Below are 25,072 nucleotides of genomic sequence, written 5' to 3' on the forward strand. Positions count from 1 at the left end.
ATGTGGTATGGTGTGGTATGTGGTGTGGTCTAGTGTGGTGTGGTGTGTGGTGTGGTATGGTAGTGTGGTGTGGTGTGTGGTGTGTGGTGTGGTGTGGTGGTGTGGTGTGGTGTGTGGTGTGTAGTGTGGTGTGGTATTGTGTGGTATGGTGTGCTGTGGTGTGGTGTGTGGTGTGGTGTGGTGTGGTGTGTGGTGTGGGGTGGGGTGGGGTGGGGTAGGGTGTGGTGTGGGGTGTGGTGTGGGGTGTGGTGTGGTGTGGGGTGGTGTGGTGTGGTGTGGTGAGTTGTGGTTTGGTTTCCTGACTTGTCTATATCATCTCTCCCCATCCCAGCAGTCTGGCTTTAAATCAGTGGTTCCGAATCAAAAACACACCTTCTTTGTTTGCCATTAGGTAAAAAATGCTTTTTTTTATTATATAAGGCAAGTTTCAACAAAAATGACCTTCCTAAGCAAAAGAAGTTACCACCCTCCTTACTTTCCAAGTTCTCAGCTAACACTTCTCTTTAAATGAGTTGGGAATGAATTGTCCAAAATAGAAACCAGTGCTCTAAGAGGACAGCACTTCAAACAAAACTAAACAGTGCTAGAAAAATAAGTCAGAAATGGAGGTCATTAAAACATTTCAGAGGACAGCTGAGGTGAATTTATAGAAGATTTTTTTTAATTTGCATGCCTGACTGATTTATAATTTGCATACCTGCTTGAATTACAATTGTGCATTTACATAAAAACAGAGTTGTTTATTCATGTCCCTGGATGAGTAACCCATTAGCTATGAAGAAAGTGGCACTTACTATATTTTCACTTATGATCTCCCAGAAAGACATTTTAGCTGGGAACTTGGGATCAAACTATTCTTGTGATTTTTCTTAATCTTACTTCATTCTTCACAATCTAAATAGAGGAGATTCATCAATACCGGTGTACTAGTGAAAATTGGAGGCCGTGAGTTACATAGAACTGCAATTATCACTTCAAAAATGTGCCAAACTGTCTTCATATGAATGTTTATCAACTTCTCCCTATTTGAAAAAGCGCACTTGATCACAGAAATACCTATAGATGAATATCCATCTAATAGCTAGGCAGAACATCTCTACTATTTAAAGATGCCAGTATGACTGCAGAAGGCGTCTTGTCTCATTTGATAGCTGTGTGTTACTCTCAATGTTTCTGAGATTCTCAAACTGCAGTACTAGAATTTCTTTACTATTGAAAACCAAAGTAGCAAAAAAAATATCAAAAAGTAATCCAGGGGCAGGACAGATTATATAAATTAAAAGGCCCATCCAAAATGAAAAAGTGCAGTCTTTTAAAACAGAAAATTATCCCTCTTTTTTAGCAGAGAGGTTTCATGTACCCTCTTGACCTGCCATGTTGTTCACCCCCAGGCAGCCCAGCACCTGAGGCAGAACATAGAACCTGGCCCTAACAGCAAATGTTTCAGATGACTTTCATGATAAATTATTTGAGCGAACACTTAGGAAAACGGTGTTTCTGAGAATTCTGTTTGAAAAGACCACTGTCAGATCATACACATCAAAAGTCCTAAGTCCAAAATCACTGCCTTTAAAATGAAGCTTGCATGACTTGGGCTATCTGTGAGCTTCCGGTCTAAGCTTAGAACCCTTGACAGTCACTCTTGCTTCCCGTACATTCCACGTTCTCATCTGCTAGGGATATGCCTGCCAGAGTCTCTGCCACACCCATGCTCTATCATCCCAGGGATTTCGTTTGAACCTGAGCCAATTGTGACTATCAACCATGACATTTCATCTTCCAACTCAGCCCCTTTGAGTGAGCTCATTTCCCTGCAATGCTAACCTTTCTCCCTCTTCATCTAGCTAAGCCATCTCTTCTTCCTGGATTTACTTCAGGCTATGGTCTTTATGTGAAAAATAAAAAAAGATGATGAAAGGAAGGAGTGATCAGATCTTAAAATTCATTATTGCATACTTCCATTACAATCTTCATAGAACTGAAGAATGGGGGGGGGGGCAGTCATTCTGAGAGGAAGCTGCTGAAACTTGAGAGGTTCAAAGAAGTTTGCTAGAGTGGTACAGCAAGTAGGTGACAGGTGGGGATGCTAAATCAGTTCTAACTGACTCCAAATCTATGCTGCAAATCTTTAAATGTAGGGTTGTTTGAGCACAGTGCTTCTCAACCTGTGGGTTGCACCCCCTTTGGGGTTACATATCGGATATCCTATATATCAATTAATTACAATATGAATCATAACAGTAGAAAAATATGCTTATAAAGTGGCAATGAAATAATTTTATGGATGGGGGTCACCACAACATGAGGAACTGTATTAAAGACCAGTAAGAAGCATAGGAGGCATTAGAACATATCACAGCATTAGGAGGGTTGAGAACCATTGCTTCAGTGTCCCTCCCCCAGGACTTCTAGAAGCTCATGTATATTATGGGACAGCAAGTCATGCTTTCCAATTTTATTCTCTTTTAGGAATCCTTCACTTGAGCACAGTACTTAAAGACAAGCAGTGTCTTTTCACTTTTCCAGCCTAAAAATTGAGCACAAGTTTTAGTATGCCCTGGACATTGTGGATCAATTAGTAAGTAGGTGAATGAAAAAATTGATGACATCTTCTAATTGGACAGACTCCCAGGATATAACAATAACTGAAAGAGAAAAGGATCTTCATACATTACTCATAGACACACTGGGAAGACAGATAAACACACAACAAATGTGACTAAGGGCTGATGGTGATCTATCAGAGTTTTTGAAAGCATCCTGAGACGTTTTCTGGAGATAGGACATACTGTACAGAATATGTTAAGTGGGAAAAGGACTTCGTAAATCACTTCTTCTAAAGGTACCAATGAGAGCAACATGAACCTAAAATGCGAAATAACTGAAAAGATTCCATTTCTGGGACATAGGCTTGAAAGGAAGCCACAAGAAGTAAGGCAGAAAAGAGGACAAGAGCCAAACCAGTAAGAACCTTGCAGGACAACGGGAAGAAATCTGAAAGCTATGAAGCCCAAGAGACTTGGAAAGTCAGATTTCCATATGAAGAAAGTCACTGTTGCTGCAGTGGGTGGGGTGGAATAAAAATGGAACTTTAGCCAGGATATCAGGAAGACAGACAAAGGGCTACTAAAGGAACTCACCTAACATATTAGTTCCCAAGGCCAGAATGCTGCTCACAAGAAGGAAAGATTGTAGAGATGATTGAAATATGAAGATAAATAATATAAGAGAAAGATACAAGCAGTGTACAGTTCATACAAAAACACACAAAACACACAAAAAAAATTCTAAACCAATCTGGATCACTAGTAGAAGGCATGGTTATCATAAAAGGAAGGATTCACTAACCTGTTTGTAAGGGGCATCGTTGAGGTAGATTTCAGTGTCTCCAATTGATATCAAAACACTTTTAGAACAAACAATGTCATTGTCAAAGCATTTCTTGTTCTGGGAGATCACAGATATATCAGAATCATCTGTACTCTGAAATAGATGAAGAACATGTTATTGTCACAATATGCATATTATATATAAATTCTAGTTATTTTTATTAACAAATTTAAGGTTTATAATGACTTAAGGTATAACTGAAAAGGGATGTTCTTCTAGAGTAAAAATAAAAATTATATTTAGCTAAAAGTAAGAAAATATTCTATTGAAATACCACAGTCTTTAAATAACTTCCCCTAATATTCTTTTTCAAATTTTGTTCTAGCAAAGCTTTTTAGATCCATTTCATTATCATAGCTCTACTCGATAACCATTATAGTTCTCTTTATCTATCTATCTATCTATCTATCTATCTATCTATCTATCTGTCTGTCTGTCTGTCTGTCTGTCTATCTATCTACCTATCTATCTACCTATCTATCTACCTATCTATTTATCATATAATGTAACATTATATTATATATTATAGCTATATAAGTAACTTAAATTTTTACCTATTTATCATTACTTATAAATAATACATATTTTCATTTTTAGAAAATAATATATTTTCCTTTATTTTAGGGATTTTTGGACTGCTTACTACCTCCAAGGAAGAACTGAAGAGGATACAAACTTGTACCATGAACGAGCAGACGAAATAGTACATTTATTTGAGGGTTTGCATTGAACTTCATGATGTCTCATCTAATTCTGTCAACATTTGAAACTGATTTTTATTGAAAAACAGAAAGTTGTATCATTTAAGAAAGTCAGCTTCCTGGAAGAAAACTTTTTAAACATTGAAGTTATTGTAGGTCAAAAACTCAAAACATGCTGATACAGACATGGGTCTGTCCATCAAAGAGGCAGCTATATAGTTGGGATACGATCTCATATTCTGACTCTCCCAGCTCACATTCTCTCATACCTGTCCACTTAGCATCATTGTGCATGTGCTCATAGCCAGTCCTCCATGTACTCGCCAAGTAACAGTGAGATTACAGCACTCCCTTCCCCAAACACAGTTCAATTGTAGCAGCGTGGAAACCCTATATGTGACATGGCCCTGATGAGGATAGTACAGGGCTCTAGCAAGTAGTCAAGATGCACACGTACACAAGGGATATCTAAAGTTTGGACATCAGTAGTTCTTAGAACAAGCCTTCCAATCAGCTGCCTTGTTAGAGTGTCCAGAGAGATTCACGTGTGGATCTGTTCCAGTATGTGTATTAAACATTCCTTCCCTACCACACTCAAATGTCCTGTGTACAACAGGGACAATATTCAGATGAATCTCTTCTTGATATGTGCTTATGTATCAGAGTTCAGCCTACAGCCATCTTCTCAAGCAATAAGGGCCATTGACTTTAAGCAATGACATATGCCACCATTTGGGCAGTGACAGTATGCTGTTGTTAACTGTCTAGGCCAGGATTAGTCATCAGAGTTCTGCCTGGCTTTCCTGTGACTGGTTATGCATGCTCTGAGAGACATGGACTTAAGTTTATCTCCTTAAGTTTATCACCTACCGGTTTTAGATATTTGTAATAGTTTTTGTCTGCTGCAAGAAGCTTCTTTGATGAGAAACAAGAGCTATACTTATTGGTAGGTGTAAGACTAAGTATTGGTAATACGGTGAAAATTATCCTGGTTTAAGAACGTGCCAGTAGCAGTATCTCAGAAAATTGAACATAGTGTTACCTGAGGACCCAGCTATACCACTCCTGGGCATATACCCAAAAGATGTTTCAACATACAAGAGGGACACATGCTCCACCATGTTCATAGCAGCCTTATTTATAATAGCCAGAAGTTGGAAAGAACCCAGATGCCCTTCAACAGAAGAATGGATGCAGAAAATGTGGTACATTTATACAATGGAGTACTACTCAGCTATTAAAAACAGCTTAGGGATGATCCCCTAGCAGTTGAGAGAGAATATCGAGACCACACTGTGCCCCTTTATTTATGATCTCATCGACTTCCCATGAATGCCGCTGCCATGGTGATGTCCTGGCTATGAGTAGCATCTCTGCGATGACACTGACCTAGATACACAATCAAGGATGTCGTGAGAAACTGAAGTGACGCTTCCATGGGCTTTCTGCTTCCATAAGTAAAAAGTATCTGCTTCTAGTTGCTTCTTTTATACTTGCAACCTAAGAGGGCTTCTTTGGCTTTCCAGCTTCACAGTTTAAAATTTTATTGTGCACATACTGTATTTATATCATTTCCCTGTCTTTATCTTTTCTCCAATGATCCCTTCACCTCTACAATACACTCTCCCACCAAGCTTACTGCCCTTTTACATAACTATTATTGATGTGTGTGTGTGTGTGTGTGTGTGTGTGTGTGTGTGTGTGTGGTGTTGACATGTCAATTGGTAGTATCATTATTCAGGTCTTGTTTAGATGATCAAATAGTTGAGATGCTGTGGATGCAGCATCCCTGCCATATATAAAAGACACAGTCTACCAGCACACATTCTGGCCCCTTGGCTCTTTCAATTGTTTCTTCCTCTCTTCCATGATGTTCCTTGAATCTTGGATACAGCAATGGGGTTGTGGATGTATCATTTGGGGCCAGGCACCCCATGGTCCAGTGTCCCCTACATTTTGACCGGTTTTAGATATTTGTAATAGTTTTTGTCTGCTGTAAGAAGCTCCTTTGATGAGAAACAAGAGCTATACTTATTGGTAGGTGTAAGACTAAGTATTGATAATGCGATGAAAATTATCCTGGTTTAAGAATGTGCCAGTAGCGGTATCTCAGAAAATTGAACATAGTGTTACCTGAGGACCCAGCTATACCACTCCTGGGCATATACCCAAAAGATGTTTCAACATACAAGAGGGACACATGCTCCACTATGTCCATAGCAGCCTTATTTATAATAGCCAGAAGTTAGAAAGAACCCAGATGCCCTTCAACAGAAGAATGGATGCAGAAAATATGGTACATTTATACAATGGAGTACTACTCGACTATTAAAAACAATGAGTTCATGAAATTCTTAGGCAAATGGATGGAGCTGGAAAATATCATCTTAAGTGAGGTGACCCAATCTCAAAAGAACATACATGGTATGCACTCACTGATAAGTGGATATTAGCCCAAAAGCTCACAATATCTTAGACACAACATATAGACCACATAAAACTCAAGAAGAAGAAGGAAGACCAAAGTGTGGGTGCTTTGGTCCTTTCTAGGAGTATCAAAAGTTTCAACCAGAGCTCCCAAAGTCTAAACCGCCAACCAGAGAGTACAAAGGGAGGGACTCATGTCTAACCTGTATAGGTAATTGAGGGTGACCTTGTCAGACATCAGTGGAAGTGGAGGGCCATGGTCCCCGAAAGTTTGGATCCCCTAGTGTTTGGGAATTCGAGAGCAGGGGGATGGGACTGGGAGGATGTTTGGAGCACACCCTCATAAAAATAGGAGGAGGGGGTATGGGATAAGGGGTTTTGGGGGAGAATGGGAGAGGAGATAACACTGAAAGGTAAATATGTATAATATCCAATAAAAAAACACAGATAAAGTGTCTAAAAAAAAGAGAGAGAGTTTACTTATTTTAAATTATTTCCAAAAGTTTCTAGGAGATGCTAATTGGCTAAGATATTATTTTAAGCTCTCCACAAAAGAATTTAAGTCTCTGTTTAATATTCTCAAGAGAGATGTAAATTCTAATTTTCCTCAACAATTAATTGACAAAAGAGTGGTAATCTCACAAAAAGTAGAAGAAGCTATTGCTAATCGATATATTACATAGTCTGATTAGTTGTCAGCGGTGCTATAACAGTCCTTTGATAAAAGATTATTAATATAGATTTATATTTCTTTAAATAGGGTCTTCATGACTCTCTGAGTGCGGAAGGAGTGACTGTTGGCGCTTCTGCCCTGATTTTACAAGAACTCTGAAAAAATGGCTTTAAAAACAAAAGAGGGGGAACAGTACTCCCAAGAAGGAGTCCCCCTGAAATACTCTCCATCATACCTTGTTCACTTTTAACTCTCTAAAGCTGAAAGCTCATGGCAAATCTGCTGCTGACTCCCTCTGGCACCACCAAGACCAACAAAAACTTTGCCATAGATATGGGGAAGGACCCTCTTACCCTTAAAGGGAATGGCCCAGACCCAGTTCCCTTACGGGGCCAAAGATTGATATGCCTGTTTCATACCACAAAAGGCACAGCTAACCGGCTACCAAAAAGATTAATGAAATAAATAGATACCCCCAAAAAGCCAGGCCCAACCATAAATAAGATGAATAACAATTTACATCCAGGGAAGAGAAATCTCCCTGAGAATTCCCTTCTTTTTCCTTTCCAAGTACAAATGAATAGCCCATGATGTCTGCTGTTAGAAGTTCTAATCCAGAAGCTGACATCCAAAATTATACTACTCAGACCTTTGAAGGGCCACTGACAAGAACATCAAACAGCTAGAGATTGACATCACTAATCTGAAGAAATCCCTCGTTTTGCTGTCTGAAGAGACCTCCTAAAATCGCAAAGATCGTTATTGGACTTGATTTACTCTATTACAATAGAAAAGGCTGTGTACAGCTCTTGATTGTGTACAGCCCTTAAAGAAGAATGTTGCCTTTACATAGACAAGACAGGGAGGGTTAAAGAGAGCATAAAATAGGTCAGTGAAGGCCCTGAGAAAAATCAGAGAGAGAAAGAGACAGATGAATGCTGGTACAATAATTGGTTTGCAGCCTCTCCAAGGTTGTCAACCCTACTTCTTCCCATCTTGGGACCATTATTTGGGTTCTTTTTCCTTATTTCTGCTGGTCCCTGGGCCTCAAATAGGCTGACTAACTCTGTGATACAACAGATAAATAATTTGGTAGCAAAATCTATTCAGATACATTATCATAATTTAGCTATCGAGGACCACGAGACTCAAGATGAGGTTGTTACTTTATACAGTGTGTTTCCAAAACCCATCTCCACCCAACCTAAAAGAGGCAGGGGGCTTCCGCCCCTAAACCAAGCAGAGAGGGGCCACCCAGAACCCCCTCTGACAGTCGATCTGAATTCTTGCTTAGGCTGAGAGGCTAAGCACTGCAAGGGAATATAAATAAAAGATAAAAATATCTATCTGGTTTCCCTGAGGGACAAGCCTGACTGCATAGGGGTTGATGTCAAAAGTATCCCCTCTCCAGAAAAAAGACATCGGTATGGGTATGGCCCTCATGCCTCACTGGACAACAACAGGGGGACTCGAGCCATTACAAGGTCCCCTTCAAATACTGGAGGTCAGGCCTCTATCCCCGCCTTCGCAAGTTGAGAATTGCCACAGCCCTTCTGTACTTAGAGAAGGGAGGAGATGTCAGGGGCAGCCCTGCTTACACACTGAAGGCCTAAAATCAGCCATAGGCCTAAAATCAGCAATAGGCCTGTCATACATGTATACTAACACCAAGTCTTGGGTCTCAGTGGAAAAACATTGAAACAGATGGCTATAAGCTATTGTAAACAGGCAGCTTTTGTGGAAATTTACAAGCCTGAGTAGTCATAGACCTTGTAAACAGGTAGCCTTGGCAGACAATCCCAACTTAAATAAGGACAAGTGAGTCATAGGCAGAGTCATAGTGACCTGTCCACTGAACCTTCACCCAGCTGATACCCGGTTCTGAAAGATATCTGTATTCCCTCTGAACACCCACACTCCAGTGTCATCCCCACATCCTGCCTTTCTGTGTTTATAACCCCTGTGTGAATGAATTGCCATTTGAGGACAAATAAAGAAATTATTTATAAAAAAATGTGCCAGTAGTTTTTTCTTCCCTAGATTTTATGGACTCACCAGCCATGGACAGTTTGCTAGGTTTACAGTTCCAGGTGTGAATTACCTCCTATTGAGTGGCCCTAAAGTCCAATTAGAGAGCCGTTGGTTACCACCAAGATATAAATACTACTATTGCACCTTTGAGGATAACTTGCTATGCTTTTTATTGTGGTTTATAGACATCACAGGGGAAGGTGATTGTTGATTGATTTTCTTCCATGTCATGCTTGTTCAGTGTCATAAAACTTATTGCTAATGAAGTCATTTTTCAAAGACCCCATCACCACAGAGTTGACAGCTGAATAACTCTAGAGCCAACTGTCCCTCCCATCATGGCTCACTATGAAAACTTACCACAAACGTCACTAGAGTTAGTCTAACAAACCGAACCAAGGAAACAAAGAAATTCTACAATGAATATTTTTAAACAACTAAAGAAATTGAAGAGGATTCTAGAAGTTTTAAAATTCCATTGCTCAACTGTCAGCAGAATTAATGTATTAAAAATGGTTATGTCACCAAACCAATGTACAGATTCAATGTAATTCCCATCAAAATTTTGGTGATATTCTCGATAAAATAGAAAAATGAATACCAACTTTAGTAGGAAATCACAAAATAACATGGGCAGCCAATGGAATTCTAAACAAAAAGAATCATGCCAAACTTACAACAGTACTTGATTTCAAGTTACACTACGAAGTCATATAAAGAAAAACAACATAGCATTGATATAAAACAGATATGTAGAGATACGTATCACTGTAGCAGAGAAACAGAATTAAATACAGACAGCAAAAGATATCTATTTTTTGACAAAATTTCAAAGGCATACATTGGAGAAAAGAGGTCTTTTAAATGTTTCAGGGAAAATAAATTTACACACAGAAAAGTCAAACTAGAGCCTCCTCTCTCATCTTGTAAAAAAAAAAAAAAAAAGTCAGATGGATCCATGATCAAAACAAGGGTCACCTTCGACCATCTGCATATCAGATATTTACATTGTGATTCGTAACAGTAGCAAAATTACAGCTATGAAATCGCAAAGAACTAATTTTATGGTTCGTGGTCACAACATGAGGAACTGTATTAGAGGGTTGCAGAATTAGAAAGGTTGAGAACCACTGCTCTAAGATACAAGTGGAAACTTTTGAAAAGGATTCCAGCAGATCAAGGAACGATGCCAAGAACTGAAAAAAATTATATTACACATAACTTAAAAGATTCTTCACAGAAAAGAAATCAAAGTAAAGAGAGGGTCTGCAGGATGGGAGAAAGTCTTTGCCACATGTACATATGACAGAATTAGAGTATAGAAAGAACAAAAATAAATCAATAATAAAAGCACATTATGTGGTCAATAAATGAAATTAAGAAAGAACTTTTAAAAGATGAAAGACAAATGGACAAAATTATTCAGCATCCTTAGCCATCAGAAAATGTAAATCGAAATTGTGTTAAGATTCCCTCTCATCCCATTCACCAATAAATCATAAGACAAAAATAATAACCAGGAAAGGGATAAATATTCCCATTTATAGGCAGGGAGGAAGATATAAACTTGTCAAATGCCATGAAAATCAGTATGAAGATTCCTCAAAATTACTAAAACCAGATCTTTGATGTGACTCAACTAAACCCCTCCTGAGTATATGCCAGGGGTTGATCATTCCAGATCAACACAGATTTCCATCCCTAGACAGATAAAGAAAATGTGAAGTATACACACACATATACATATACACTGACGTGTGCACACGTACATGTACACATGAACATCCAATTTTACTTAGCCATAAGAAGAATGAAATCACATCACATGTTGGAAAGTGGATAGAGGGTAGATGTTTAAAATTAAGGAAAATAAGTCAAACATACGAGTATAAATTTTTTTCTCACTTGTGAGTTCTAGATTTTACATAGACGTCTTAAACCATTTACACACACACATGCAATACACACATGCATACATACATGTACACACATGCATGCAGACACATGTATATGAACATGCACACAGGCACATACATGCATATATACATATGCACATATGTACACACATGTGTATGCTCACACAGGTACATGAGGTGACAGCAGAAAGGCTATTAGAAGAAGGTAGACTAGCAGAGGTTAGAAGGGCTACTCATGAACTTGCTCAAAGTATGTGGGACACTTGAGAAATTTCTTTTATAAAACCAGTACTGTGAACAATGAATAGACATCAAGCAAAACAATTTTTAGATGAGGGATAGACTGATGTCATGGTTATTTATTTTATAAAATGAAAAGGCAGAACTGAAAAATCTTAGTTTGTTCCTGTTTGCTTTGATAATGGCACTAGGAAAGAAATTAGGAACAGTTCTAGTAATGGTTGAAGAGAAAAGTCCAACTTGTAAGGACTCCTTTGTATCAGAGAACATCATGTAACTGTATACCTAAATCTATGCTTTACTGGACCCCTCTCCTTCCTGACTTACATTTCACACATCCTCTGATGAACCAAAGTGCCTCAGTCTCTGCCCTTTCATACATGAACATCTCAGACTCCCCAGCCTGGGAACTCATTAACATACGTGGTATCTGTATTTTTAATTCACAAATTATAATTGCCTACATTTACAAGTAAAATCCCAATGTTATAGACACAAAGTGTGGAATAATTAGGCTAAATTGATTAGTATATTCATCAGCTCATATGCTTACCAATTTCCCCGGGGGAAAAAATATTTATACCTTTATGCAAATCTCTAAAGTGGTCCTTTCTCTCTCTAAATATCAAAAGTGTTTGTCCCTCAACCTTTTACTAACTTTAAAGGATGTTTAGTCAAAAGGAGAAAAAGGATGGAGACATCCCATGGAGTCAGCTCTAGACTGAGAAGTTGGGTAAAATGATAGGCAAAAGTAGAGATGGGCCTGGGTTCATTTAAATGTTAGGTAGGGCTGGGGCATTATCATGTAACTACAAAAAACAATTTCCAAGCCACATATATGTTTATATGTCTTCTTTTGAGACAGATGAGGGTGCATTTTCCTCATGAAATGACATGACAATGTTATTAAAAGCATATGGATTTTCATGTAAATTCTCTATACATAGATTTTTTTCACATCACTAGCAATATGAGCACTGAATCGATAGATACCCTAGTTTGACCAAATTATTCTTGGCTTGTTAATAATTACTTCAACAGTGTCTAAAGGCGAGGGCTTAGTGAATGGTGTTGACAGAGTAATTAATGTGTCTATGTGGTTCATTTTCCTTGATAAGTACGGGGAGCTCTTGGCTTCTTTCTGAACAATCCTCTGCAAAGAATTGCCTGAACTTTGAAAAGCACCATAATAAGGACCATTTAGATGATTATAGCATTGTTCTGCTTAAAAGAAAAATAATAATGCCATACTTTTATGTTCTCGTGAATGGTTTTTAAAGCAGAAAAAAATAGTATATAATGCAGGATTTTGTTTGTTCTTCCTCTTAGGAAGAGTTATTTACAAAGATAAGAGAAGTAGGCTACAAGGCTTTTATTACAATTAAATTTTTGTTATTATGTTATTATTACCTCAATGTTAGCTCTGTTATTTATATTGAATCAGAAATGTCAAGAAATGTTCTCTATTATATGTTCTGTCTTATAACACCGTGCTATGTTGACAGAAACCTGAAACAATAGCAATGCTACCAGTTGTGTGTCTATAGTTCCCATTCCTGATCTACTTCAAGTTAATATTAGGTTTTGAAATAATGTGACGGTTACTAGGCAACAAAACAATTATAAAGCTAGATGGAAAAGGTCAGTATCAAGGCTCTTTATTCTCTCCATGCTCAAAGCTCTGATAGACAATAGACCTTCAAATGATTCCAAAACTTGACCTGTCAGCACCTTTCAACGTAGAATAGTGTTTCACTTGACAGGATAGTGTCAGCATCTGTCACATTGAAGTCTCAACCCCCTTGAAGGTAACCATTCTATAAAAAGTCCCTGCTAAACAGGGTTGTGTCTTCAAGGTGTTACGAGGTCACAGCAATGTGGAATTTCATAGAAGCATCACACCAGAAATAGAGAACCTGTAAGAGACAGAGTTTTAAGAACACTAGCGAAGAGAGCACAAAAGTAGGCCAGGTCATCACAAAAAAAAAAAAAAAAAAGTACCAGAAATCAGTGGTTACTAGAAGAAAAGAAAACAAAAGAGGATGAAAACTACCACAAAGGTTTATAGGAGATTTCTCAGTAGAGAGGATAGAGTACTTGCTCGATAAACAGAATGACCTGAGTTCCATCACCAAATCTCTATTTTAAAAAAATCCTGATCCAGGGACATACATTTACATTTTCAGTTTTTAGGAGACAGAAATAAATTCCTCAAGCTCAATAGCTATTCAGAATAGCCTTTCTTCTTCTTCTTTTTTTTTTTTAATCTAAGGTTCAATGAGAGAGCTTGTCTCAAAAAGTACAGTGGGAAAGTATTTAGGAAGATTCCTCTGGCCTCTTGCCACAACACACACACACACACACACAGAGAGAGAGAGAGAGAGAGAGAGAGAGAGAGAGAGAGAGAGAGAGAGAGAAAGAGAGAGTTCACCATTCACCAGAACATAAAGTCTGTGTGTCTGCACGTGTGTGAAAACTTAGGCTAGGTTTAGAAATTTCGGAAAGCTCTCAGGGGTTTAAGAAAAGCAGCAGCGTTTGAAGGATGAACTAAGGAGAACACTGAAGACCTACCTGAAAAGAAGCTATGGGAGTTAACCAGGCAGTGGGAATTAACCCGGCAGTGACTGTTGCCTCCTGGAGGTTCGCGGAATGAGAGTTTGACTCTGAAATCTGAAAACTAGAATATACACCTCCTGGTTTTATTTTAAAAAAACAAAAAACAAAAAACAAAAAAAACAAAAAACAAAAACAAACAAACAAACAAACAAAAAACAACCAATGGTCTCCTGTAAAAGTAACATTGATTTGCCAGAGTAATTCCCATCTCATTGTCTTACTGCCGAATAAACTCACCCTTGCTAGTTATTTCTGGATTCTGGCTGGTTGGTTCAACTCAGCCATTCTGGTTCAAACTCCTCTCTCAACTGATCGATTCAATCTGGCTTCTCTCAGTTTTGTCAATGACTTGCTCTGCTTGACCTTGAAGTAACTCTGGCAATTTGTTCTAATCTTCTGACTCCTTCTTAGTCTCTGGCTTAATCTATCTCTGCTGACCTGCCCTGAACTGCATGAACTCAAAAATGAACTCAACTCCATGTACTGCACACACTGCACTGACTCACAATGGACTCAACTCCCAACTCACTGACAAACTGAACTCTCCCCCCGCTTCTCTCTCTTTCTCTCTCATTATTGCTACTGCTGCTGCTGCTCTTAAATAGCTTTTCTCCTAAGAGTTGGGCATATCCTATCTCTGACTCATTCTGTGAAATCTTTCTCTGAATAGTCACTTTGTCTGCCCCTCAATTAGACATCATTGTTTGGGATTAAAGGTGAGCACTAAGGGTATGTCTGCATTCCAGTCAGACCACACAGACCTAGAGGGTATTTGGACATGATCAGAGCAGCCATGTTGCTGGATTAAAATTCCTCTACAGTCTTCTTTGTGGAGGTTTTTAGCACTGGTCAGAATGCTGGAAGTTTTGAACACTATCAATATTGTTTTCCTCTTAAATCATAACTTGCTTCACAAAATACAGTTATGACCTTTTCTCTAAATCAATCTCAAGACACAAATATAACATCCTATGTGATGTGGTAAAAAGCAAACATCTAAGATAAATAAAGAAACAGAGTATTTTAGTTGTTGAATTCTAACAAGTATTTACTCAGCAAACTTATAGGAAATGCTATACCTGGAACTTGGTTGTATTAAGAAAACATGCACTCTAGTGATAAGCAAAATCAACCCAAATTTCCTTCAATGGGGAGGTCAATACTAATTATTAATAATTAATATTAAGTATTAATTTTTTAGAGTCCATTTGTGAAATAAAAGTAAATACTTTATGAATTAGATTACTGTGTGCTCCTTAGGATCTAAAAAAACTCAAGATAAGTCTGTCCACCTGAAAAGCCTGGGCTTGCAATTAAATGCAAAGATGACAGGGAGCTGGCTGACAGAAGAAAGTTGAATCTGCTCTTCAAAGGTGACTTTGACACTGTAATACCCAATCAGAGCGATGCCAGATGCCACCTTCCCTTCTCAAAGGAAGCATTGATGGATCCAGAAGAAAGGCTGTGCCATGGGAAGGCTTGGCAGATGGTGTGAGCTAAGCAAATACCACCACTAAAAAGGTGAAACTGAAAAGAAATCAAGCAATGAGGATCTTGCCATGATCATATTTCAAGGCTACAAAAACTAGCTTATACTGGTTAATCACTAATTTATCTTTGGCACACAATTTTATGTTTTATGACCAAATGAGATGTCTTTTCCTTTTAGATTTTTGTTTTGTTAGCTTACCATGTATGCTGTAGTTAATTTGTCCTGAAACATTTGGGGCCTAATTATAGTTTTAATAATTTCAGTAAAATTTCCCATGGTAACATAGTAAAAAAATTTCTGGCATAATACTTTTGGAAAAGAACATTGCCACATAAATAGGTACACGTAATTCTAGAACTAGCGCTCTTCAATTCTTCTTTTACTAAAAGAGCTTTTACTAAATAAATCTTCAACTGGACATTGAATTAATTATTTAAATAATATTGCTTCTAGTATACTGAGAAAATGATTCTTATGATGCATTTTTTTATACGTAGGAAGGGAATCTTATCAAGATTTGAAACAGAACAAGGTGTATTCATTTTAACATGAGGATATGGTAGCAAACTAAGATGAATGTTAGATACAAAAGCTCAGCAGAGTGCTCTGTCCCTCTGTAGTACCAGTAAGAAAACTGTCTATAATCATTCAACATCAAATACTAAAATCTACTTTCCTGACCAAAACAGACACTCTACTTGAAAGCTCTTCTGCAGAGTCATCTGTTTAAAAATATTGTGAACTGGCCTCATCAGAGACGATTCTCTTTGTAGTGGATGGCAATTAACACAGACACCTTCAACTGGTCAATGTGCACAAAATAAAAGACTGGGTGCTCAGTCTTGTACGCGTGATATGTATCACACGCCTTCTCCGAGGTTCAGAGATCTTAAGGAACCGAACAAAACAATTGTAAAAGCCAGAAGTTGTGGGGAAACAATGAGGAAACAGCATTTTTCAGACATAAGAGAACAATTTCACAGAACTTGCAGGGATCGGGATGACATGCACAAAATTTGTGAAACCTTAAACCAAGCAGAAAAGGGAACGTGGGCACAAAATCCTAGTACTGGCTGAGGAATCACTGACATTTGATAGTTGTTGTTAAAGGAAAAGTCACCTTTCTTTATTGATGTGATCCCTGGTAGGTTAACCACACTTCAAGGCAGGCCCCACTCCCAGGACTAGTTGAGTAACACAAACTGGACTTGATGGAGGTAGAGAGAAAACTCAGAGTTGGGTAGGGACTGAAGGATGGAGAGAAGGGAGAGGATGGACATGGAAGGGGTTGAAGAGAGATGGAGGCTATGACCAAAGTATACTACCTGAAATTCTCGATGAATTAATAAAAACGTTACTTAAAAAAAAAAAAAAAGCTAGATTGCTGATTTGGCCTATTGACTGTGTTGTTAGCCATTGAACCCTGGGGTTGAATTAGGGAAAAGATGGAAGAAGCTGAGGAGGATGGCAACCCCATAGGAAGACCAGCAATCTCAACTAACCTGGATCCCTGAAATCTCTCAGACACAGACCCACCAACCAGGTGGCATACACCAGCTGATGTGTATCCCCTGACACATATACAGCAGAGGACTGCCTGGTCTAGCCTCAGTGCGGGGAGATGCACCTAACCCTCAAGAGACTTGACATTTGATAGTTGTTGGTAAAGGAAAAGTCACCTTTCTTTATTGATGTGATCCCTGGTAGGTTAACCACACTCCAAGGCAGGCCCCACTCCCAGGACTAGTTGAGTAACACAAACTGGACTTGATGGAGGTAGGGAGAAAACTCAGAGTTTAAGGAGGTCTGGTAGGGTGGGGGTTAGGAAGGTGGGGACATCCTCTTGGAGATGGGGGAGGAGATATGGGATGTGGAGAGGTAGGGGGTGCAGACATGAAGGGAGTAGCAGCTGGACTGTAACGGAAGACTAAATAATAACAATAAATAAATAAATAAATAAATAAATAAATAAAGTAAGTGCAGGAAAAAAAGCTAGATCTAGAAAGATGGTTTAGCAGTTAATAGCACTATTGCTTTTTTAGAGGACAGGGATTCAGCTCCCAGTACCTACATAGTGACTCAGAACAACTCATAGGGCATCTGCCACCCTCCACTGACCTCTGTGAACACCAGGCATGCACACAGTACACATGTATACATGCAGGTAAACCATTCAGATGCATAAAATAAATCTTTAAGAATGTATTAAAAGTTGTTCTAAAAAACAAATGTAAAAATATATAGTGGCCGATGCTGTTCTCTAATGCAAAATGTAATAAAGATTTTTTTCTACCTAGGTAGAAGATATTAATGGGTAATTACTAAGTACATCAAGTGCCCATAATTCCCCAAATGAATTGAGGAGGGAAAGAAAAGAGAAATAGAAGCATGATCACTGCCTTGAAACTTTATAACTTATCAAATAAATCTGTTTTAGTACAGAGATATATAGTAAATGTGTCTTTATTGGGATAGTTTATAATTAATAAATGTAATTTAAATGAATTAATGGATGAGAAAGGACTCTTGTCACACATTAGAGGCTATTTGCAAGTGAAACGTGGATTAGACTATAAATGCTTTTGTCCTGAACTCCCCATATCACCAGGAAAGCAAGAACCAGATCTAAAATCACTTCTAATGATGATGCTAGAGGACTATAAGAAGGAAATAAATAACACTATCAAAAAACTTGAGGAGAACACAGGTAGACAGGATGAAGTCCTTAAAGAAACACAAAAATCTTTTAAAGAATTACAAGAAAACACAAACAAACAGATGAAGGAATTGAACAAAACCATCCAGGACATAAAAATGGAAGTAGAAACAATAAAGAAATCACAAAGGGAGACTACCCTGGAGATAGAAAACCTAAGAAATAAATCAGGAGTCATAGACACAAGCATCACCAACAGAATACAAGAGATAGAAGAAAGAATCTCAGGCGCAGAAGATACCTTAGAAAATATTGACACAACTGTCAAAGAAAATGCAAAATGCAAAAAGTTCTTAACATAAAATATGCAGGAAATCCAGGATGCAATGAGAAGACCAAACCTAAGGAAATACCTCCCATCACATAATAATCAAGACACAAAATGCACAAAACAAAGAAAGAATTTTAAAAGCAGTAAGGGAAAAAGGCCAAGTAACATATAAAGGCAAACCTATCAGAATTACACCTGACTTCTCACCAGATACTATAAAAGCCAGAAGATCCTGGACAAATATCATACAGACCCTAAGAGAACATAAATGCCAGCCCAAGCTACTTTTTATGTGATGGGAGGTATTTCTTTTTTGATCTAGTCTGTTTGGCATTCTGTAGGCTTCTTGTGTGATTATGGGCATCTCATTCCTTAGGTTAGGGAAGTTTTCCTCAATAATTTAGATATCTGTTAAGTCCATTTGGACTCTCAATTACCATATATGGAGAAACTAAGATATTCCATGACAAAGCCGAATTTACACAGTATCTTCCCACAAATCCAGCTCTACAAAGGATTAATAGCAGGAAAGCTCCAATACAATGAGGGCAATTATACCCTAGAAAGAGCAAGAAAATAATTCTTTTCCATCAAACCCAAAAGAAGATAACCACCCAAACGATGTCTCCACTATTAGCAAAAATGACAGGAAGCAACAATACCCTCTCCTTAATATCTCTTAACATCAATGGACTCAATTCCCCAATAAAAAGGCATAGGCTAATGGACTGGATATGCAAAACAGGACCCCGCTTTTTGCTGCTTACAGGAAACCCACCTCAGTGACAAAGACAGACACTACCTTAGAGTAAAAGGTTGGAAAACAATTTTTCAAGCAAATGGCCCTAAGAAACAAGCGGGAGTAGCCATTCTAATATCGAGTAAAATCGACTTTCAACTTAAAGCTATCAAAAAGGATAAGGAAGGGCATTTCATACTTGTCAAAGGAAAAGTCAACCAACATGAACTCTTAATTCTGAATATCTATGCGCCAAATACAAGAGCATCAACTTTCATAAAAGAAACCTTACTAAAGATCAAAACACACATTGCACCTCACACAATAATAGTGGGAGACTTCAACACCCCACCACTCTCAGCAATGGATAAATCATGGAAACAGAAACTAAATAGACATACAGTGAAACTAACAGAAGTTATGAACCAAATGGACTTAACAGATATCTATAGAACATTTCACCCTAAAGCAAAAGAATATACCTTTTTCTCAGCACCTCATGGTACCTTCTCCAAAATAGACCATATAATTGGGCACAAGACAGGCCTCAATAGATATAAAAAACTTGAAATAAACCCCTGCATTCTATCAGATCACCATGGTCTAAGACTGGTCTTCAAAAGTGACAAAGACAATGGAAAGCCCACATTCACATGGAAACTGAACAACACCCTACTCCTTGATAATCAAGTAAGGGAAGAAATAAAGAAAGAAATGAAAAACTTTTTAGAATTTAATGAAAATGATGACACATCGTACCAAAATCTATGGGATACAATGAAAGCAGTGCTAAGAGGAAAATTCATAGCTCTAAGTGCCTACAAAAAGAAACTGGAGGGAGCATACACTAGCAGCTTGACAATGCACCTGAAAGACCTAGAACAAAAAGAAGCTAATACACCCAAGAGGAGTAGACTGCAGGAAATAATCAAACTCAGGGCTGAAATCAACCAAATAGAAACAAAAAGAACTGTCCAAAGAATCAATAAAACCAGGAGCTGGTTCTTTGAGAAAATCAACAAGATAGATTAAACCTTTAGCTAGATTAATCAGAGGGCAGAGAGACAGTATCCAAATTAATAAAATCGGAACTGAAAAGGGTGACATAACAACAGAAACTGAGGAAATTAAAAAAATCATCAGATCCTACTACAAAAGCCTATACTCAACAAAATTGGAAAATTTGGATGAAATGGACAATTTTCTAGACAAATACCAGTTACCAACGTTAAATCAGGACCAGATAAACCATCTAAACTGTCCCATAACCCCAAAAGAAATTGAAGCAGTCATTAAAAGTCTCCCTACAAAGAAAAGTCCGGGACCAGACGGTTTTAGTGCAGAATTCTATCAGACCTTCAAGGAAGACCTAACTCCAATTCTTTTCAAACTATTCCACAAAATAGAAACAGAAGGTACAGTACCCAATTCATTCTATGAAGCCACAATTACGCTCATACCTAAACCACACAAAGACCCAACAAAGAAAGAGAACTTCAGGCCAATCTCCCTTATGAACAATGATGCAAAATTACTCAATAAAATTCTAGTGAACCAAATCCAAGAACACATCAAAACAATTATCCAGCACGATCAAGTAGGCTTTATCCCAGGAATGCAGGGGTTCAATATTCGGAAATCCATCAATGTAATCCACTATATAAACAAACTCAAAGCAAAAAACCACGTGATCATCTCACTAGATGCTGAGAAAGCATTTGACAAAATTCAACACCCCTTCATGATAAAAGTCTTGGAAAGGTCAGGAATTCAAGGTCCATACCTAAACATAGTAAAAGCAATATACAGCAAACCAGTAGCCAGCATCAAACTAAATGGAGAGAAACTTGAAGCAACCCCACTAAAATCAGGGACTAGGCAAGGCTGCTCACTCTCCCCCTACTTATTTAATATAGTATTGGAAGTCCTAGCGAGGGAAATTAGGCAACACAAGAAGGTCAAAGGGATACAAATTGGAAAGGAAGAAGTCAAAATCTCACTATTTGCAGATGATATGATAGTATACTTAAGTGACCCCAAAACTTCCACCAGAGAACTCCTAAACCTGTTAAACAATTTTAGCAAAGTGACTGGATATAAAATTAACTCAAGCAAATCAGTAGCCTTCCTCTACTCAAAAGATAAACTGGCTGAGAAAGAAATTAAGGAAATGACACCCTTCACAATAGTCACAGATAATATAAAATACCTTGGTGTGAACCTAACCAAGCAAGTAAAAGACCTGTATGACAAGAACTTCATGCCCCTGAAGAAAGAAATTGAAGCAGATCTCAGAAGATAGAAAGATCTCCCATGCTCATGGATTGGAAGGATTAATATAGTAAAAATGGCTATTTTGCCAAAAGCCATCTACAGATTTAATGCAATCCCCATAAAAATTCCCACTCAGTTCTTCACAGAGATAGAAAGAGCAATCTTAAAATTCATTTGGAATAACAAAAAACCCAGGATTGCGAAAACTACTCTCAGCAATAAAAGAACTTCTGGAGGAATCACCATCCCCGACTTCAAGCTGTACTACAAAGCAATAGTGATAAAAACTGCATGGTATTGGAACAAAGACAGGCAGGAGGATCAATGGAATAGAAAAGAAGACCCAGAAATGAACCCCCATACCTATGGTCACCTGATCTTTGGCAAAGGGGCTAAAACCATCGAATGGGAAAAGGAAAGCATTTTCAACAAATGGTGCTGGTCCAACTGGTGGTCAGCATGTAGAAAAATGCAAATTGATCCATACTTATCTCCTTGTACAAAGCTCAATTCCAAGTGGATTAAGGACCTCCACCTAAAACCAGCTACACTGAAACTAATAGAAGAGAAACTGGGGGAAAGCCTGGAAGACATAGGCACAGGAAAAAAGTTCCTGAACAGAACACCAATGGCCTGTGCTCTAAGACCAAGAATTGACAAATGGGACCTCATAAAGCTGCAAAGCTTCTGTAAAGCAAAGGACACAGTCAATAGGACAGAGCGGCAACCAACAGATTGGGAAAAGATCTTCACCAACCCTACATCTGATAAAGGGCTAATATCCAAGATATACAAAGAACTGAAGAAATTAGACTCTAGACAGTCAAAGAACCCTATTAAAAAATGGAGCACAGAGCTGAACAAAGAATTCTCAACTGAGGAAGCTCGAATGATTGAGAAGCACCTAAAGAAGTGTTCAGCATCCCTAGTCATCAGGGAAATGCAAATGAAAACAACACTGAGATTCCACCTCACACCAGTCAGAATGGCTAAGATCAAAAACACAGGTGACAGCACATGTTGGCGAGGATGTGGAGAAAGAGGAACACTCCTCCACTGTTGGTGGGATTGTAAACTGGTACAACCACTATGGAAGGCAGTCTGGCGGTATCTCAGAAAATTGAACATAGTGTTACCTGAGGACCCAGCTATACCACTCCTGGGCATATACCCAAAAGAAGTTTCAACATACAACAGGGACACATGCTCCACTATGTTCATAGCAGCCTTATTTATAATAGCCAGAAGTTGGAAAGAACCCAGATGCCCTTCAACAGAAGAATGGATGCAGAAAATTTGGTACATTTATACAATGGAGTACTACTCGACTATTAAAAACAATGAGTTCACAAATTCCTAGGCAAATGGATGGAGCTGGAAAATATCATCTTGAGTGAGGTGACCCAATCTCAAAAGAATATACATGGTATGGACTCACTGATAAGTGGATATTAGCCCAAAAGCTCACAATTTCTAAGAAACTACATATAGACCACATAAAACTCACATAGAAGAAGGAAGACCAAAGTGTGGATGCTTTGGTCCTTTCTAGAAGGAGTATCAAAAGTTTCAACCAGAGCTCCCAAAGTCTAAACCACCAGCCAGAGAGCACAAAGGGAGGGACTCATTCACCTGTATAGGGAATTGAGGGTGACCTTGTTAGACTTCAGTGAAAGTGGAGGGCCATGGTCCCTGAAAGTTTGGATCCTCTACTGTGTGGGAATTCAAGAGCAGGGAGATGGGACTGGGAGGATGTTTGGAGCACACCCTCACAAAAATTAGAAGGAGGGGGTATGGGATAAGGGGTTTTGGGGGAGAATGGGAGAGGAGATAACATTGAAAGGTAAATACATATAATATCCAATAAAACAGCCACACAGATTAAGGGTCTAAAAAAAAAGAGAGAGAGAGAGGGAGAGAGTTTACTTATTTTAAATTAATTTCAAAAGTTTCTAGGAGTTGCTAATTGGCTAAGATCCTATTTTAAGCTCTCCACAAAAGAATTTAAGTCTCTGTTCAGTATTCTCAAGAGAGAGGTAAACCCTAATTTTCCTCACCAATTAATTGACAAAAGAGTGGTAATCTCACAAAAAGTAGAAGAAGCTATTACTAATCGATATATTATATAGTCTGATTAGTTGTCGGCGGTGCTATAACAGTCCTTTGACAAAAGATTATTAATATAGATTTATATATCCTTAAATAGGGTCTTCATGACTCTCTGAGTGTGGAAGGAGTGACTGTTGGCGCTTCTGCCTGATTTTACAAGAACTCTGAAAAATTGGCTTTGAAAACAAAAGAGGGAGAAGGGTATCCCCTCAGAAGGAGTCCCCCTGAAATACTCTCCATCATGCCTTGTTCACTTTTATCTCTCTAAAGCTGAAAGCTCATGGCTAATCTGCTGCTGACTGCCTCTGGTACCACCAAGACCAACAAAACTTTGCCACAGATATGGGGAAGGACCCTCTTACCCTTAAAGGGAATGGCCCAGACCCAGTTCCCTTACGGGGCTGAGGACTGATATGCCTGTCTGATACCACAAAAGGCACAGCTAACTGGCTACCAAAAAGATTAATGAAATAAATAGATACCCCCAAAAAGCCAGGCCCAACCATAAATACGACGAATAACAATTTACATCCAGGGAAGAGAAATCTCCCTGAGAATTCCCTTCTTTTTCCTTTCCAGGTAAAAATGAATCACCTGTGATGTCTGCTATTAGAAGTTCTAATCCAGATGCTGGCCTCCGAACTTATACTACTCAGACCTTTGAAGGGCCACTGACAAGAACATCAAACAGCTAGAGATTGACATCACTAATCTGAAGAAATCCCTCGTTTTGCTGTCTGAAGAGACCTCCTAAAATCGCAAAGATCGTTATTGGACTTGATTTACTCTATTACAAGAGAAAAGGCTGTGTACAGCTCTTGATTGTGTACAGCCCTCAAAGAAGAATGTTGCCTTTACATAGACAAGGCAAGGAGGGTTAAAGAGAGCATGAAATAGGTAGTGAAGGCCCTGAGAAAAATCAGAGAGAGAAAGAGACAAATGAATGCGGTACAAGAATTGGTTTGCAGCCTCTCCAAGGTTGTCAACCCTATTTCCTTCCATCTTGGGACCATTATTTGGGTTCTTTTTGCTTTTTTTGCTGGTCCCTGGCCCTCAAATAGGCTGACTAACTCTGTGATACAACAGATAAATAATTTGGTAGCAAAACCTACTCAGACACATTATCATAATTTAGCTATCGAGGACCACGAGACTCAAGATGAGGTTGTTACTTTATACAGTGTGTTTCCAAAACCCATTTCCACCCAACCTAAAAGGGGGGACTTCTGCCCCTAGACCAAGCAGAGAGAGGCCACCCAGAACCCCCTCTGACAGGCGATCTGAATTCTTGCTTAGGCTTCGAGGCTAACCACTGCAAGGGAATATAAATAAAAGATAAAAATATCTATCTGGTTTCCCTGAGGGACAAGCCTGACTGCATAGGGGTTGATGTCAAAAGTATCCCCTCTCCAGGAAAAAGACATCGGGACGGGTATGGCCCTCATGCCTCACTGGACAACAACAGGGGGACTCGAGC

The 25,072-nt window shown here is 38.6% G+C and overlaps 1 protein-coding gene across 1 annotated transcript in view; it reads right to left on the bottom strand.

Annotated features, from left to right (window-relative positions):
• Otogl (otogelin like) overlaps window positions 1-25,072 on the bottom strand; it is a 143,043-nt gene that overhangs the window by 56,183 nt on the left and 61,788 nt on the right. The window contains exon 26 of the mRNA XM_028754595.1: window positions 3,349-3,483. Coding sequence (XP_028610428.1) covers window positions 3,349-3,483 — 135 coding nt within the window. The remainder of the gene's footprint in view (window positions 1-3,348; window positions 3,484-25,072) is intronic.

Source organism: Grammomys surdaster, unplaced genomic scaffold (assembly GCF_004785775.1).
Source record: "Grammomys surdaster isolate TR1022 unplaced genomic scaffold, NIH_TR_1.0 126028, whole genome shotgun sequence".
NCBI classification, from domain to species: Eukaryota; Metazoa; Chordata; class Mammalia; order Rodentia; family Muridae; genus Grammomys; species Grammomys surdaster.